The sequence below is a fragment of the Fukomys damarensis genome, unplaced genomic scaffold, assembly GCF_012274545.1.
Source record: "Fukomys damarensis isolate Sample0158 unplaced genomic scaffold, DMR_v1.0_HiC HiC_scaffold_32, whole genome shotgun sequence".
Classification (NCBI taxonomy): domain Eukaryota; kingdom Metazoa; phylum Chordata; class Mammalia; order Rodentia; family Bathyergidae; genus Fukomys; species Fukomys damarensis.
The window spans coordinates 22876789-22895666 of NW_022900944.1; the positions used below are offsets into that span (position 1 = coordinate 22876789).

At 35.3% G+C, this 18878-nt stretch overlaps 2 protein-coding genes across 4 annotated transcripts in view; one reads left to right on the plus strand and one right to left on the minus strand.

The window, feature by feature from the left end:
• Window positions 1-18878, minus strand: part of Art3 (ADP-ribosyltransferase 3) — a 102653-nt gene that overhangs the window by 67359 nt on the left and 16416 nt on the right. The window contains exon 1 of one of the 3 annotated variants that reach the window (XM_010619863.2): window positions 7288-7495. The exons of the other annotated variants lie outside the window; for them this stretch is intronic. The gene's annotated coding sequence lies outside the window, so the exon portion shown is untranslated. Of the gene's footprint in view, window positions 1-7287; window positions 7496-18878 lie in introns of those variants that run through there. 3 annotated transcript variants of the gene reach the window in all.
• Window positions 16725-18147, plus strand: Cxcl11 (C-X-C motif chemokine ligand 11). The gene is made up of 4 exons (XM_010619866.2): window positions 16725-16851; window positions 17443-17569; window positions 17666-17738; window positions 17960-18147. Exons 1-4 carry the CDS (start codon window positions 16791-16793, stop codon window positions 17990-17992), a joined length of 294 nt encoding a protein of 97 aa, XP_010618168.1. The 5' UTR covers window positions 16725-16790; the 3' UTR covers window positions 17993-18147.

Consider the following 18878-nt stretch of genomic DNA (forward strand, 5'->3'; position numbering starts at 1 on the left):
AACAAATACAAGCAGGAGGCATCACAATCCCAAATGTGAAGTTATATTACAAAGCTACAGTGATGAAAACAGCATGGTATTGGCAGAAAAACAGATATGTGGATCAACAGAACAGAACAGAAGAAGCAGAGATAATCCCAGGCGTATTTAGCCATTTGATCTTTGAAAAAGGGGACAAAAACATATACTAGAGGAAAAACAGCCTCTTTAATAAATGCTTCTGGGAAAATTAATATCTACATGCAGAAGATTGAGTCTAGACCCATTTATCTCACCATGTATTAAACTATGACCAAAATAAATCAAAGACCTAAATGTTACAAAAGAAACAATCTGCTAGAAGATGAAATAGGTAAAATCTTGACAACATAGGCATAGGCAAGGACTTTCTGGTACTAATGGCACTAGAAATAATAATGAGAATCAACAAAGGGGATCATATCAAATTTAAAAGCATCTGCACAGCAAAAGAACCAACAGAGTGAAAAGACAACCTACAGAATGGGGAAGAGTATTTTCCAGCTATTCCCTGGATAGGGGGACTAACATCTAGAATATACAAAGAACTCAAAAACATTAGACTCCCCCAAAATGAAAGAACCATCAAAAAATGGGCAACCAGTCAGGGATTTAGCTCAGTGGCAGCATGCCTGCCTCACAAGTGCAAGGTCATGAGTTTGATCCCTGGTACCTGAAAAACAAAACAAAACAAGAAAATGGGCAACCAAAATGAATAGATGAAAATGAAAAGATGTTTAATATTTCTGGTCACTGGAGAAATGTAAATTAAAACAACACTGAGATACCATCTTCCTCTACAAAGAATGACTATCAAGAAATCAAATAGTAACAAATGCTGGTGAGGCAGGGAGGGTGTTCTATACTGTTGGTAGGAATGTAAACCAGTACAAACACTATGGAAATGAGTATGGAGATTACTCCAAAAACTAAAAAATACAAATCTCATTTGACTCAGCCATTCCCCTTCTCGGTATCTTCCCAAAAGATTTAGTGTCATCATATTACAGTGATGCATGCATATCCATATTTACAGCAGCACTATTTAGAATAGCTAAATCTTTAAAACAGCCTATATGTTACCAACATGGATAAACTGGAAGGAAAGCATTCACATGTAAATGGATGAACCTTCAGATCATATTTTTTTTTCATTTTGAACAGTAAGTTTATTTAAATAAGACACCGACTTAAAGGGAAAACTATCTAGAATTTTTAAAGAGTATTTACTCCTAATTAAAGACAGATCATGCTCACTTTGGTAGCACATGTACTAATGAAAGACAGATTGCCCTACATGTAACAGCTACATACAAAAAAGTTATAAAATTGTCCTTGGTTTTACAATAATAAATGAAAAACATTAAAATTCTCCAATCAAACAAGGTATGCAGGCTTTTTTTGTTTTTTTTGAGACAGGGTCTCACTACGTAGTTCAGACTGCCCTGGAACTCACTATGTAGGCCAGCCGAAATCACAACAATCCTCCTGCCTCAGCCTCCTGATGCTGGGATTACAGGCATGTGCCACCACACCAGCTCCCTATGCAGGGATTTTTTTATGTTGCTGTCTTTTCTGTTAAAACAGTGAGAGCCAGGCCAGGGGTAAAGCTCAGTGGGCTGTGCCTGCCTGGCAAGCACAAAGTCTTGAGTTTGATCCCCAGTACCAGGGGAAAAAAACAAATAGAGCAAAATAATTTAATGGAATATAAAGATAAGAGCTGATGAGTATGACACTAATGGAGAAAGGGAATTATTTTCACAGAACCAGTATCTCCCCATCCCATCTCCAGTGATGTCAATTGAAGCATATTGTTGGCCATTTAGTTTAAAAAAAAAAAGCAATATGCTTGTGCACATACACCTGATACTTTATGTACAATAAAGGAAGGGAGAAGGGGCTAATGAAACAATAGAGAAAACTATACTGTAGAGGTCAGAATGTGGTGGAACCAAATTGCAGTTTTCTAATTGAGAATGTATTCTTTGTCTGTAAGAATAGAGTTCTGGAGCAGAGTAGAAACCTCCTGTCTGCTGCTGGAACAAATCAATTGTATCTTAGTCCTCCTGTTCCAACCGTATCTGTTTCATTGATTGGTTGTCCATCAAATCAGAATATGACCTGTCTCATTGACAAACCCTGTTTTCACAATAGCTTTCATTAGTTTACAAAGTAATATATGCCTCTTAATCTTTTTTTTTTTTTTTTTTTTTTTTTTTTTGGTGCCAGGGATCAAACTCAGACCCTTGCAATTGCAAGGCAGGTGGCAGAACCACTGAGCCAAATCCCTGGCCCTAAGTCTCTTAATCTGCACCACAGAACCATCCTGCTTCACCACCTTCAATTAATAAGATCTCTGTTTTCAGTCTTGAATTTTTCCGTGTTGGTCATAACAAGGACCTGAATCTTTTGGATTTGTCTCCTCCAGACTTAAAAGCTATGCAACTACCAAAATGACAATGCTTGGCACCTATCAAAGGCCTTTAGATAAACCCTCTGTAGAGTAACTAACTGCTGATCAAAACTACAACCCTCTTCAGGTGGAAGTAGCCAGAGCTGTCTTCGCCCTTTGCCCTCTCAAAGCAGTTGGGGAGGGGGTGTATTGAAAATAGGTAAGTTAATTAGATATCTTGTAGGCAGTTAGACAGGGCCGTCCTCAAGTAGCCAGCCCTCAGGAGCCAACAAGGAGGGCAATCAAGACACATTCAGTTTAAGCCAGAATTGTAAAAGAAGAGAAACTACTATACCCTTGTACTTCCCCTGGGGATAAATAGCGATTGATATTCTAAATAGGTATCAATCACCTGGGTAGGGGCCAAGGTCTTAGCCCAGCCTTTCCAGGAAATATCCCTGACCCCCATCCTTACTGAAAATCCTTGTAGCTTGCTACATGAGTTGCTCCCCCTCTTGACCCCCATTTAATCAATACTACCTGGGTGACTGTATCTGTAATTGTATTGGTTGGCCATGGTTTTGCCCCACCTCATGCCCACCTTGTAATTTTCCATTGGGTCTTATAGTTTTGTCCCACTTTGTACCTGCCTCACCACATGGCTTTGCTGTATAAAACATCTTTGAAAAGTTTTCCTTTCCCCTTCTGTCTCTCTTAGACAGAAGCTTTCTTTTCCTCAATAAATTTTTCCTACTCTTAAAAAAAAAGCAGTACCAGGTGTGCACTGAACAAGCACACAAGTAGCAACAGGAGCTGCAGAAGGAGGTGGTAGCAGTGGCTCAGTTGAGATCATAATATTAAGTGAAAGAAAGTGCTGAGATACCACAAGGTTTCTTGTATATGAGAAACCCATAATATAAATACAGAGCAAAATATAAGATAAATATTAGGAAGTAGGGAAATCTTTCTCAGATGGGAAGGCGAACAAGAGATGGAGGGAGGGGAAAGAAAGAGATGAAAAGAAGGGAAAAAAGGGAAGGGAAAGGGGATAAAGAATTGAAGAAAATAAAAACAGCTTTTGCAAATGGAGAGTTCAAAGGAGCTGAGAGGGATAGGAAGGGTAGGTGATGAAAAACAGAATTGAGGTGTTAGGTACATATACCAACTTTCCACTATGTAATCATTATGTACTGCAAAAGTAATAAAAATGCACTAATTATGAAAACAAAATATCTTCTGCAGCAGACTGCATGCTTGTTGTGTGTGCTTACGTGTTGAAAGGGAATTGCTGTTACTTTTCTCACCTTTTAAATAATGAGGGTATTTTTTCTGCTCAGGAAAGAGAAATATAGAAATGACTACATCGAAGAATGAATCATCAGTGATTGATTCCTGGAATTGTGAATCTAAGTAAATAAGTATTAACATACACACTTTATCACCATCAATTTAACTCAAAGACAGTCTTCAGAGCAACATGTATTGTATATATTCTTCTACTTTTGTCAAATTAAATAAGCTAAATTCTACATTAACTAATGAGACCAGATTCAAGTACTTCAGTTTCCCAAAAGTCTATTCTAGAGTAATACACATCAGGTTCTTTCTTCAATGTTAAAGATTGCCCCCCAAAAGCTACTGTTACAATGGCTGTTGGGTTTAAAAAAAAATTAATAGGTAATCCTTATACGAAGATGAAAAAGGCAAAGCATTCATAAGAGTAACAGAACATGGCTAAATTCTAAATGAAATTTAATTTTACTTAACCTTATTGTCCAAACTACATCTAGTAGTCATGAATAATTAACACTTGATTCACAGTATCTGTCTGACCAACTCAGATGGGATTCCCTAGTTTCTAACACATCTATCTATAATTAGAATGCTATCAGAAAATTCTTAAGAAAAAACAAAAGTACTGCCACAGAACAACTTTGAATATTATGGATAAAAACCAAAGAGGACCATTAACAATATTCAAAAGTAAATTCTTTGAAAGATTAAAAAAAAACAGTATTACTCTTTTTTGCATGCATCTTTAATTTCCTGTCTTTAGCTTCTTCTCCCCTTTAAAAGTCATGTACAATCTTAGTGTTCTCATAACACTCACATCTGTCTGGGTCTATGTCTTCCTAAACTGCAATTTTCGGGTACCAAGTAAAGTTCTTGTAATTTTATAGTTTGAACTTAAAGTGATTATCATAAGCACTATATAAGTATCATACATACCATTTTCAATTTATTTTAAATATAGAGGTGCAGGAACTGAAATAGGACAAAGAGCATCCTTATCTTCTTTGTTCCTCTTCCCCTAACTTTAACATATTTTATAACCATAAATTATCAAGGACAGAAAATTAACATTGATAAATATTATTAAGTAAACTTCAGACTTCTTTAAATTTGACCTAATTACTGCCACTAATGTTCTTTTTCTAGAATTCTACCCAGGATTCACATTGTATTAAGTTATTTTTTCTTAGTCTCCTCCAATCTATAATAGTTCTTCCTGGCAGATGCAAACTTAATAAAAAGGATCAAAGTAAACATCACTAATAACACATATCAACATTGTGAACCTTGAAAGTACTGAATAGTTTCTTTGTAGTTTTTTTGCCAAAAATGAATAACTTCATTCTAATTTTAAGACATCAGATAAGTAAAATTGAGGGACATTCTATAAAATAATGGATTGATATTCTTCAAAAGTACTGGCATTATTTCTAAAATTTTTAAAAACTAAGTAAATTACATGGAATCTACATAAGCAATGATAAGATGCAAAAGCATGCCTAATTAATTCTAATTTACAGGTGATTTTTTTGCAGTTATCCATAGGACCCAATTCAAATTACATTTGAAGATCCACTGTTTTGTACCAAGATGATTTTTCTCTGATACTTTAGAATCCACACTTCAAGTTCATTATGAGGTAACTATTTTAGTAAGTCTGGAAATTTAATCTAGTATGTATTAATTTTCTAGGTTCCAACCTGACATATCAGGAATACACAGCTCTTTCTCGAATTTTCTTCTTCTCCCATTTGATGAGTAATAGGAACTTTGTTCCCTTCATGGTCTCTTTAAAGCACATCTAATCCCTTCTCTCCATAATCATTCTGCTGCTGCTGTTAATAATGCTAGGCCTGGGATTTGGCTCAGTGGTTCTGCTGCCAGCTTTGAAAGCACAAGGTCCTGAGTTTGATCCCCCGTACCAAAAAACAAACAAACAAAAACCAATAATGCTGATTCTTAGCAATTTCCAGGTCTATTCACTTAGACCAAACCTGCTACTTTTTTCTGTTCCTAGGCTTTTGAGATTTATTTTTTCAGTTTTAGAATATACTCACAGGCCTCCCAACTCTGAGTTCTGCATATTTTTAAAATTTTGGGAAGACACCACAGGTGTATATAAAAATATCCTTTTACTAGTTCAACCATCACAAAAACCAATCTACTACATGGGGTGAATCTTCTCATCCTTCCAAAGGTGCAAGCTCAAACTTCAAGCATTCTGTAAAAGAAGGAGCTAGAGGTTACTGGGACTCCAAGAAAGGATTTAGGACATAAACTAAATGAAGAGAAATACCGTAGGATGGAGTGATGGGAATGAGAGTGTGTTCCAAAGCAAATTCTTTGCGTTCTCTATCCTTTTCTGTTAATTTATGAAAGTCCACACAGCCTTCATTTGGTATAAAATCTTAAGACAGGAGTTGACCTACCCCACTAATGTCAGTTTCTGTTTCAGATTAGTTTCTGTCCACCTGGGCTAATAAACACGGGCTTCTCAACTTCTTATTCCTTGTTCCCAGAATAAACATGGCTGTTCTAAGGCTTTCCAAGGGCTATTATTGCTAGTCACAATGGGACAATGGAAGATAAATATTACTAAAAGGCAAGTTTTAATGTACAATAATTATGTGAAATATAAATTAAATGGGGCTCACTTTCTTAATTTCTTTCTTAACAGGACCCTCAGATTCTATTTATCTCAAATTGTCTCACACTTAATCTACTGCTCTGATCTTTTGTATTTTCTAATATCAGGAGGCCTGGGTCTAGGAGTTACATAGTCAGACCTTTGAGGTTGCCTTTTCTTCCTCATTTCAATATAGAAGAAGGGAATGCTTGTGTGCTTTATTACTGCTGCTGACTCTGGCTCTGCTTTTTAATAAATGTGTCAAATGGTTTAAAACTGAATTATATATCCTTTGAAACTTGTTTCTTCTTTGAAAAGGGAATAATGATGTCCTTTCTTATGAACTGCTATGAGCACTAGATAGTATGTATAAATGTGGCAGATATTTAACAAATGATGGTAATTATTCTGATCATCATCTATCCTGCTACCACCATATATACCCATCCACCAAATGGCACAGATGCACAAGAGGCAGTAGACACTCAGAGCTGAGACTTGAATGACATTTCTCTGACCAATCTTTTACTATTCATCCTTTTATACAGTTAGAGAGGGAAAGCAAGAAACTCAAAGAAGCAAGTGGATTCTAAGTTGGAACCAGGATGTTAGGAAGCCTTAGAAACAAGAAAACAGTAAGAATATTTTACTGGCTTTTTATTTAAAAAGACCTCAACAATCAGCATAATATATTAAATTTTAACAAAGCCTATACAAATAAGTATTGCTCTTGACTGGAATTCAAACAAAATGCATTTTTTTTCAATATTAAGATAACATAAAAAGTAAAATATCTGCGACAAAATATGCCCTTCTAGTCTTTGTTACACTCCTGACTATTAAAACATTAAATTTATGTAACCCTTAGTTCGAACTTATATCAAAGTTGTTGGTTACTAATACTCATTTTTATTTGTATTCTATTAAGAACACTAATAAATTCAATATAGCTTCATACCTTGCAGATGTAGCTCTTTTAACAGTCATATGCAGGGTTCATCTTTTCAGCCAAGATTCTTTTCTATATTATTTTCTTTCCCACTAGACCCAAAATAGTATCTGCTAGATATATTTTGCCCTCTCCTCCAGCTTTTCTAAGTAGCACAGGCAATAAACTATTTAGTAAGAGAAACGACTGCACAACTCTTCCCTTCTTAAATGGACCAAGTTTCCTTTAATTAGTTGTTTGTAGAGTTGCTCACTGCTAATCTCTCACGTGTTTCTATCCTTTAACAATGAGTATGTTGTTTCACAACTTGGAAAATTAACATGAACATCCATATTACCATAGCAGTTGTTGACTACAGTCATTTTCCAAGCAGCCAACTGAAGGCCATGCACAGAGCTGCCTTTGTTGTGAAAAAAAATTATTTCTCTGAAGTTTAAAGTGATACTAAAGTTTTTTTGTATTACATAGTGCTCCTGGCTCAAACACATATATAAATTACAGCTAACATTCCTGCGGGGTACAGAGGACACGGAAAAGAGGGTTGCTCTATTCAATGCAATGACAGAACTTGGTCATTCCTTCTTCTGTGTTACCAATTTTGACATTTTTTTCTATTAAGTTTATTGGTACATTTTAGGTATACAATACAGTTACGTTCATCATTGGGATCTTGTACCTTCACCTGATGTATATTGGTTCTTATTTTTTTCCCCATTTCCCTGCCCTCCCTTTGCCCCCCTTCCCCCTTCCCTATTTACAAAGACTTTGTTTCTTTCCCTCTTTTTTTTTTTGCTTTTCTCTTTATTCCTTTCTTACCTTTCCCCTACCCCTCTCTCTTCCCCTACTCCTTTAGACCTTTTCTTCCTATTAAACAATATCGATTATACATTTTGATCCTTATTTACACTTTTAGTTTTTCATACCAGAGAAACTATCCAGTATTTACCTATGTGTGTCCTATTAATTTCATTTAAGAGTATGGCCTCAATGTGCATCCACTTAGCTATAAAATGATATATTGTTTTTAAAAGTATACCTAAACTCATAAAGGAAAATAATTTATTTTCAAACCTCTGGTTTTTTTGTCCTTCTGAATTATTCTGAAAATATATCAAGTAGAGTTGTCACTTGTTAATCAGACTCTAATAAAATTAGTCTAACAATGGATATGCCAAAAAGTAATACTTTAATGCAAATAAATTTGCCTTTAGAGAAAACATTATTTTTATGTTGTGCTCTGCCAGGTTGGAAAAAGAAAACAAGCAAAGAATAGTTATTATTTGATAACTTCTTCTTACAAAGGTAGAAAAACATTAATTTTTCCTTTCAAAAGAACAGTATATCAAACTCTTAATACCTAATTTCCAAAAATGGAAGAGTTGTAACTTAATAAAACACCCATAGCTTAAATATTTCAGGAAACCTTCTCCTATGCAATAAATTTAATGAAGCAACTGAGAAACCATCCAAATCCAGGAAGAAGATACAAATAGCGTATATCTTATCACCATGAATGGGCATAGTTAAAAAGCAAAGCAAATGAAATACAATCACTGGAAGCTAAAAAGTTTTTTTTTTCCTAATTCATCATTCAGAGTCCAGATAAGTGCCTCTCCTTTAACATCAGAAATTCATATCACAGTTCAGTAATCTTTCATATGAGGTGTGCCATAGTTTTGACTCTATCCCTTTTGACATAGTGACAAGGAAAGGAAAAGCAGATGACTAACAGTGGCCTTCTTAAGTATGGAGAGGTCAGTAAGGCAGTAGTGGCCCCTAAAAGCTGTCACTTCTGTTGTGTTTGCACTTGAGATTACAATGTTTAGTATAGCACATATCAAGGATGAAGTCATCTTTTATGAAATAGGAGCTCTGGTATATCTTATTTTCAAATACCAAATTTCATTAGCAGTAAACAGCTTCTGAAAATGTCTTTTTACATCAAAGACCCAGAAAGAAATCAATATAGGCTCAGAAACAGCCCTATTTAAAATTGTCACTTTGGAATTCCTTCCAACAGCAATAAATTATGCACTATGCCTCAATGCCTTGATGATTTTGGTTGTTGTTATTTATACAATTTACTTCAAGGTTTTGGGAAAAAGATAGCCTTGTCCAATAGTTGCCTTGACTACAGCCCACAGGGTATGTCTAACTTTTGGGATGAATATTTTAATAATGCTCTAGGAAAATCACAGAAATTATATTGTATAAAAAATCTCCCCTAAAAATCTACTAGCCACTCCCTAAATTCTTTTTTTTTAAATAAAAGAGTATAAGGTACAACACTACTGTAATTTTAAGAGTTTAGGATTCTATACCCATCTGTTCAGTCTATTCACATCATTTAAGGTGCGTAACACATACCTGGCAACCTCTTCCAGTACAGTGAATCATCTGCTGTCTATAAATTCAAAACAGGATTCTGTAATGTACTGCTGACATACAGTAAATGGCAACATTAGTTTTCATTTCTAACTTAATTTAATATATAATCCTTGATGGCTTGTTTTGTTTTTACAGCCATGTGACAGAACAAGTCAGAGTCAATCCTGAAGAAACACCTAACTCTACATATCTGAAGAGCCAGCAAAAATTAGGCAGGCATCATCTACAAAATTGGCAAATGTCACAAAATTTGTAATACACAAGAAGGAATTCAATTGCTTTTATTGGCTGTTTATCTCTAATGGTCACAAGAGTATTAGGCATGTGGCAGACACCTAAAATAAACATCTGTTAAATAAATGAGTGGATTGAACTACTGTGGAGAGAGATGGTGCTTTCCAGAAAATCATAAAGCAAGAACACTGGGAGGAATAGTCAGTAAAGAGGGACTATGCATAAAAGAAGACAGAACAGCCAGACTAGCACCACCCAAAGCCTAGTTAGCCTTATTTTTTGAATGGTTCACAGAAATGGGGTGAAAAGGTCACAGCACAAACCCAACCCCTGTTGCAATAGAGTTTGAATCTATTACTTAAAAGACTTAAAGTAGAGGGTAGGGACAAGGGGAAAAAATGAGAACTAAGACCTGTCATGTAAAGGCACAAGATCCCAATAATGAATGTAACTGTACTGTATAACTAAAAAGAAAGACTTAAAGTAAAGATCTAAAATAACTATGGTAGCATTTAAATTATGATTGGCTCTGAAGAAAAGCAGACAAAGCCATAGCCACATGGGTATAGACAACCTTCTTCTAGGATCCCAAGCAAGCAGCAGCAGCAACAGCAGCAGCAGCAACAATCACAACCATATCCCAACAAACTACAGAGTAGCTATCCTTGTAGAGGAAGAGGATCTTTTTTTCCTGTCTTCTCCTTGCCTTTTTCTAGAGTGTCCTATAAATATAGTGTCCTGAACAGACAGAAAAAAAAAAGAGGCTTGATATATTCTGATATGGTAGCTGGTAGGTAAAAAATTTATATATATATATGTGTATCCAATGAGGGGGAAAACTAAAATAGCTGGTGGTCTTTGTTATTTAATGGTGCTGGGGATTGAACACAGGATCTCTTACACATGCTAGGCAAATGCTACCACTATGCTACATCTCTAGCCCTATTCTTTTGTTTTTCCAACACTGAGGATTGAATCTAGGGCCTCTGCATGGACTACATCACCAGACACCTCTCTTTTCTTTTTTCAAACAAGGTCTTGATAAGTTGCTAAACTGCCTATGCTGGGCTCACAGTTGTAATCCTCCTGAATCAGCCTCCCCAAATACTGGAATTATAGGCATGCACCACCACATTTGCTCCAGCCCTGTTCTTAAACCATGCTGTTGTGCTTGTACACTAGACTAAGTGATCCACATGATCAATCTGCTACTTTAACACTCAAAATTAGAATTTAAAAATTTTGTATCTTGCAACAATATAATCCAATCTTTTATTAAGTGGTTGTGATTATGGTAATGCTGAAAATAAGTGTGATATGGCACTTCAATTTAGGAGGAAACACTGTAAAACAGAGATAGCAGAAGTTAACACCTTTTGTGTGTCAGACACTCTTTTAAATGGTGTATGTGCATTATTTCTTTTAATACCTAACTTATAGTAGCATAAATAATAAAAAGATATTATTATTCCCAGTCTATAGATGAGAAATCTGAGGTTAAAAGAGGTGAGGTTATTTGTTCAGTACCGCATAGCTAGTAAATAATAGAATGCAGATTTGAACATAGGCTAACACCAGAGATTTCACTGCTAGCAACCATCCTCTACTGTATTTCTAATGCTGAGAACCTGAAAAGCAACATAAAGGAAAACATAATGGATAAGGCTTTATGAGCTTCAAAAACATATGTTTTACCCATATAACTACAGGAAAAGAAATTCCAAATTACATTTATTGAGTCATTAAATGAGAAATAATATTCTAGCTAAGAGAATTATTAAAACAAAGACTTTCAGAGGTTTTAAAGATCAGAATGGTTGTTAAAAGAAATTAAGTGCAGTATTGTGTCTAAATAGATGACTTCAAGATAAAAGGAAAAGTCAGAGGCCGACCCCAAAGCATTGGTGAGTGTGCACAAATCCTGGGAAGCAGCCATGTAGTCCAGACTAGTGGGCCCAGAGGCCGGGCAAACCCACCCAGCCAAGGCCCACCCAGGAAAGAGCTGCACAGGCACACAAGCTCCAGTCAGAGGCCCACCCCACAGCATTTGTGAGTGGGTGAGTGTGTGCAGTGGGTGTGGTCCAGACCAGCACAGCTGCAGGCAGATCCCAGCCAGGGATCTGCCCTGAACCCAGAGGTTCTGGCACACTCATCCAGCCAAAGGCCCACCCAGGAAAGAGCTGCACAGGCACATAAGCTCTAATCAGAAGCCAACCTATATACTTTCTCTGGCACAGACCCCAGCAAGAAGTCTGCTCAGATATCAGGAACTGGGGAGCACAGCCCTCAGCCAAAGGCCCCCTCAGACAACAGGTACACAGAGGTCCCAGCACAGTTAGATACCATCCCAAGTATCCTCAGATCCAAGCCAGAAGCCTGCCCAGACAACAAGTGAGCTCAGGGATGCAAAAAGCCACCATTCTGAATCCAGGAATTGGTGTACTGGTGAGAAGTAGAGAGAAGGCCTCTTGGTGGCTTGCTGAGAATTGAAGACAACTGGGTGAGCAAAAAGTCACCTCAGCAAAGGCACAGTGAATTACATCTGTTGAAAAGAGAAGACATGGAAAAAAGTCCCCAAACCAGACTTCCACATCACCTAAGGCAACCCCAAAGGGACACGAGAACAAATAATCTGATACTCAACCATCTGGACTCCCTGAGCTGGCAACAAAAGAGGATTTGGAAAAAATGAAATCAGAAATAATTTCTCAGATAGCAATAGAGATTGTGCCCATAGTATAAGCCATGATAAATAAACCTAGAGTGGACACAGATTTAAAAAAAAAATAGAGCTGAGGAACATGATCGAATCCCAACATAGAAAGATAAATGGAATCTATAAAACAGATACAAACAGATTTCCAGGAGATTCAAAACTCCACTGAAAGTTATCACAGCAGAATGAACCAATGCAAAGATGGAATTTCAGATATAGAAAATAGGATTACAATTAGTGACCAGGAAAAGAAAACTTTCTTAAAAATAGTAAGGGACCACGAGAAATTAATCCAGCAGCTGCTAGATGATGCAAAGAAGAACAACATAAGACTGATCAGAGTCAATGGACAAACAAGAGAGTGTGCATATGACATTAAAAAAAAAACTGTTTACAGAAGAAATGGCAGAAAACTTTCCAAGTAAGAGAAAACAACTTGACATACAGATAAATGAGGCACATAGGACTCCACCTAGCCATGATAAAAAAAAAAAAAATCCACACCTACACACATAATACTTAAGATTCCAGAAACCCAACAGAAGAACAAATTTCTACAAACAGTCAGAGAAAAGAAACAAATCACATACAAAGAAAGCCCATCAGAATCATGGCAGACTTCTCAGCACAAACCCTCAAGGCAAGAAGAGCCTGGAGTGACATATTTCAAGCCCTAAAGGAAAACAACCTCCAACCCAGACTGATGTACCCTGCAAAACAATCTTTCAAAGTTGATGGAGAAATAAGCACCTTAGGAACTTCATGAATACCAAACCAGCACTCCAAAAACTTTTAAACAATATTCTAGGAAAACACAATGAGGATCACAACAACAGGAAGCCCAGCAGAATGAATCCATCAGGTGTGACAAGAAATTAAATGCAAAAGGGAAGAATCCAACAACAACAAAAAAGTCATGACAAGGATAAGTCAATACATTATCAGTTAAAACCATCAATGTTAATGGTCTCAATTCACCAATTAAAAGAAATAGACTTGCAGACCAGGTCAAGAAGCAAGATCCAACAATACGCCTCATACAAGAAATACACTTAATTAAAAAAAAAAAACACTCATAGACTGAAAGTTAAAGGGTGGAAAACAATACTCCATGCAACAGGAACCCTAAAAAAAGCAGGAGTAGCTAGCCTCTTTGCAGATCGAATGGATTTAAAAGCAAAACTGAGAGAGACAGAGAAGGACACTATATCCTGGTAAAGGGAACAATACAATTGGAAGAGATGAAAATGATAAATATATATGCATCAAACACAAGTGCACCCAACTATATAAAACAAATCCTAACAGACATGAAAACTCAAATAAACATTAACACAATATTAATGGGGGACCTCAATATCCCACTGTCACAATTAGATCAACTAGACAGAAAATAAACCACAAAATAGTAGAATTTAAACTCTGAAACAAATGAACTTAACAGATGTTTACAGAGTGTTCCACCCCACAAAATCAAAATATATATTCTTTTCAGCTGTACATGCGTCATTCTCAAAAACAGACCACCTACTCGCTCGCAGAACATGTTTAAGTAAATGCAAAGGAATTGAAGTGATCCCCTGTGTATTACCAGACCATAGTACAATGAAATTGGAGACCAAACAGCAAAAGAAACCACAAGAATTTCCTAAACACATGGTAACTGAACAACACTCTTCTGAATAACCAATAGCTCACAAAACAAATTAAAGAATAAATCAGACAGTCTCTACAATAAAATGACAATGTCAATACAACATTTCAGAATGCATGTGATTCAATGAAAGAAGTCTTACAAGGGAAATCGATAGTAGTGAATACTCATGTCAGGCAAACAGAGTGAGTTCAATTAAACAACCTGATGCTGAACCTCAAGCTTCTAGAAAAAGAAGAGCATGACAAACCCAAAGGTCATAGAAGGGAGGAAATTATAAAGATCAGAGCAGAGGTCACTGCAATGGAGATGAAGGGAATGATAGAAAAAAATTAATGAAGCCAAGCATTGATTCTTCGAAAGAATAAACAGAATCAACAAACCCTTAGCCAACCTTATCAGAAAGGAAAGAAAAGGCTCAACTCCATGCAGACTCTGCAGAAACCCAGAGGATCATGAAATACCTACTTTGAGAACCTACATGCCAATAAGATGGAAAACAGAAGAAATGGACAGATTCCTAGATACATATGAATTATCAAAGTTAACAAAGAAGATCTCAAATTCTAAACTATCCAAAATCAATCAATGAAATTGATAATGTAAGTAAAAACCATCAACTAAGAAAAGCCCAGGCCTTGATGGCTTCACTGCTGAATTCTACAAGACATTTAGAGAGGAACTATTGCCACTACTGTTTCAACTCTTCAGTGAAATTGAAAGGGAAGCAATACTCCCAAATTCATTCCTGGAAGGAAGCATCACCTTTAATCCCAAAAGCAGAGAAAGACCCAACCAAAAAAGAGAACTATAAGCCAATCTCACTACTGAACCTAGATGCAAAGCTCCTTAATAAGATACTGGCAAACAATGCAGAAGATCATCAAGAAGATCATATACCCTGACCAAGTGGGATTCATCCCAGGGATTCAGGAATGGCTCAACATATGCAAATCAATAAATGTAATCTGCTATATTAATAGAGCCAAAGACAAAAATGATATGATCATCTCAATAGATGCAGAAAAAGCGTTTGACAAAAATCCAACATGCATTCATGATGAAAACCCTACCAAAAACTGGAATAGACGGTCTCTACCTCAATCTGCTAAAAGCCAGCTATGAAAAACCTACAGCCAATATCATACTAAATGGTCAAAAACTGAAATCCTTCACACTAAAATCAGGAACAAGACAAGGATGTCCACTATCACCACTCCTGTTCAATATAGTTTTGAAAACAAAAGCCACAGCAATTAGACAACAGAAAGAAATGAAAGGAATAAAGATAGGAAACAAGGAAGTCAAATTGACATTATTTGCATATGACATGATACTCTATATAGAAGACCCCAAGGACTCCACCAAAAGTCTTCTTGACTTAATAAACAAATTTAGTAAAGTAGCTAGATACAAGGTCAACACAGAAAAAATCAATAGCTTTTCTGTGCATGAAAAACAGACTAAGAGAGAAATAGGGCAATCAATTTCTTTCACAATAGCATCCAAAAAAATTGAAATACCTAGGAAACCACCTAGTGAAAGAAATCAAAGACTTCTATTCTGAAAACTACAACACTCAGAAAAGGAATTGAAGTGTTGGCGATTTAGTTTAGTGGCACTGTACATACCTCTCAAGCACAAGGTCCTGAGTTCAATCCCAAGTACCAAAAAGAAAGGATTGAAGAGGATATCTGAAAATGCAAAGACATCCCTTTCTCCTGGGTATGAAGAATCAATATAGTGAAAATGGCCCATACTTCCAAAATTGCTATATAGATTGAGGGAAATTGAAATCCTAGCAGCCATTTCACAGACCTTGTAATTATTTTTATAATCCATAATACAACTCATACAATTTTATGTGTTAAATAATAGCACTAATATAAAAAGTTTAAAATGCAAAAAGAAATCTCAGTACAGAAGTATAGGGAGTCTTCTTTATACATGAAATTATAGGTAAAACATATAGCTAAATAAAGACTTGTCTGATATCAAATAATATATAACTTACCCAAAATAAGAATTTAGATTTAAAAGAAGTCAGATGAATTAAAAAAAACTTAGAATGTTCTTTTATACATGTACGTGAAGGATGGAGGAATGAAAATAGGAAGACAGTCTTAACAAATTGCAATCTGAACTGCACTGACCCGAGTAGCCTAACAATTAAATGTACTTCTAAGAAAAGTTATCTTAACAAAGTTGGTTCCCATGTGGATATACCCTGTTCTACATTTTTATACTACTCTAGTGTTTACCAAGTGCTTTCACATTCATATTACTTTCAATACTACAACAAATGGGAAGGGATAATGTCAGTGATATGAGAACAAAACTGAAAGTCCTGGAAGCAAAGAAAGGAACATGACTCAAGGAGGGAAATTCCTATTGCTGGCTGTTGGTCTATTAAATGCTTGTTACATACTAACAAAGAATTTCCTTTCAGGTTCATCATTTCTACTCCCTGGAAGAAGAGTATCAAGGCTGAAGCAGGAGCAGCAGCACCAATAAAGAAATATGAATATTAAAGGCATGGCTATAGTCTTGGCTGTGATATTCTTGGCTACTGTTGTTCAAGGTATAGTGTACTTTTTTTTACTTCTCAACCTATAAATTCCTTCTATATTTCAAATATCTTCCACTTTTATCCTAAAATATATAGAAATTTTTCATTTAACCTCACACATGAGAACTTACAGCTTTGGCAGAAAATGTAGGAAGATATTAAATACTACAGATAATTACTAAAACCAGAGATGATAGACTCCAAAGAGATTTTATTTGGATTCAAAATCTAGCAAAAGATTTACCAACAGCTTTAAATATCTGTTAAGAAAACCTTTTAGGGGCTTATATGAATTTCTTGGAAAATTATTAAACATAAAAGAGATTTTTTTTAAAAAAGCAAGAGGTAAACAGCTTCACATCTAATAAATGCCCTTCATGTTTCCTGTTATTTTATAGTTGAAGGATCATGAATTTTAGGAGAAAATCATCAACATCTAACTTAACTCCTTTACTATTAATACTGGTATCAAGTACTATTTGGCAAATTACTATCTTTATCCTTAATGAAAATTTATCTCACATTCGTCACCAGGATAACAAAGTGTAGCCATCTGTTCCTATGAGATGTATTACTAACCAATGTTACGATCTGTTGCTCTAGGATTCCCTATGTTCAAAAGGGGACGATGTCTATGCATTGGTCCTGGACTGAAAGCCATAAAAGTGACATATATAGAGAAAGCTTCCATAATGTACCCAAGTAATAGCTGTGACAAAATCGAAGTGATGTAAGTAGTAGACTCACTGAATATGACAACTGTGGAGGCTTGTTTTTTGTGCATTGGATCCCATTCAAAGCTTAAGAGTCATTTTTATCTTAACAGTATTACCCTGAAAGCACATAAAGGAAAACGATGCCTGGATCCCACATCGAAGCAAGCAGGCCTTATTATCAGGGTAGGTTACCTAATTACTTCTTCGTTATAATTTGTTTTATCCAAAACATCTTTTGAAAAAAAAATAGATGACTGCAGAAAGATTCTGATGTATTCAGATAAAGGGTTCTTGGTTATGATAGCATCCCTTTCCTACTATATGTTTTTATATACAACTCTTAATAACTGAGGAAAAAAGAACAATTTTCCAATAAATAAAATTCTCAATTTTTTTCATTACAGCAAGTTGAAAGAAAGAATTCTTTAAAACACTGAAACATACGAAGTCCTGGAAAAGATAATTAAAAACCTCGAACAAGTTTAACTGGAACCACTGAAATGATCAGAATTCTACAATAGGAAAATAACTTCTCTTGCCTGTTATAATATACATTTGTGATTTTTAGGTTATAGAAGCTTCTAAATTTAATATGTGCAACTAAAACATTTCTGTGTCTAGAAGTAATCTGTCTGTATTTGAATTATATTCCATATTATCTATAGTAACAAAAGAGATACTAACTTTATTAATGGAGTCAAGCTCTTATTAAACAAAAGCATGCATATGTGTAATAAAACATTCCTCAAATAATTTTTCGTGAAAATATAGTTTGCCAAATTTAATGTAGTATATAAGTGCCTAGAAAAAAGTTCTTATATATCATTGTCTTATAAAAGACTAATTCATGAAATGTACTGTGAAAAGTATAAGCTATCAGAAATTGCTAAGAGCACAAACATTTTATAATTTGAATCAGCACTGGTCTTTTGATTTTTTTCAATATCTTTTTCCTTGAGATATTTTAAAGTAATTAGGATATACATGTTTATGTACATTTTGGCTTTATCTATTCTTATAAATGGTAATATCTTATATACATTTTAAATATAAAATGTTGAAAAATAAAGGCATATCTGGCAATCTTTACTTTCTGAGATTTTTTTTAACCAAAATACATAATTTATAAATTTCTTTAATTTTTAAATTAGTATGTCTGCAATACATAATAAATACATTTACCATGGAGAGTTGGTACATATACAGGTCACATCTTTTTTTTGTTTTGTTTTGTTTTTTTGTGACAGGGTTTCACTATGTAGTTGAGTCTGAACTGGAACTCACTATGTAGCCCAGGCTGGTCTTGAACTCACAGCAATCCTC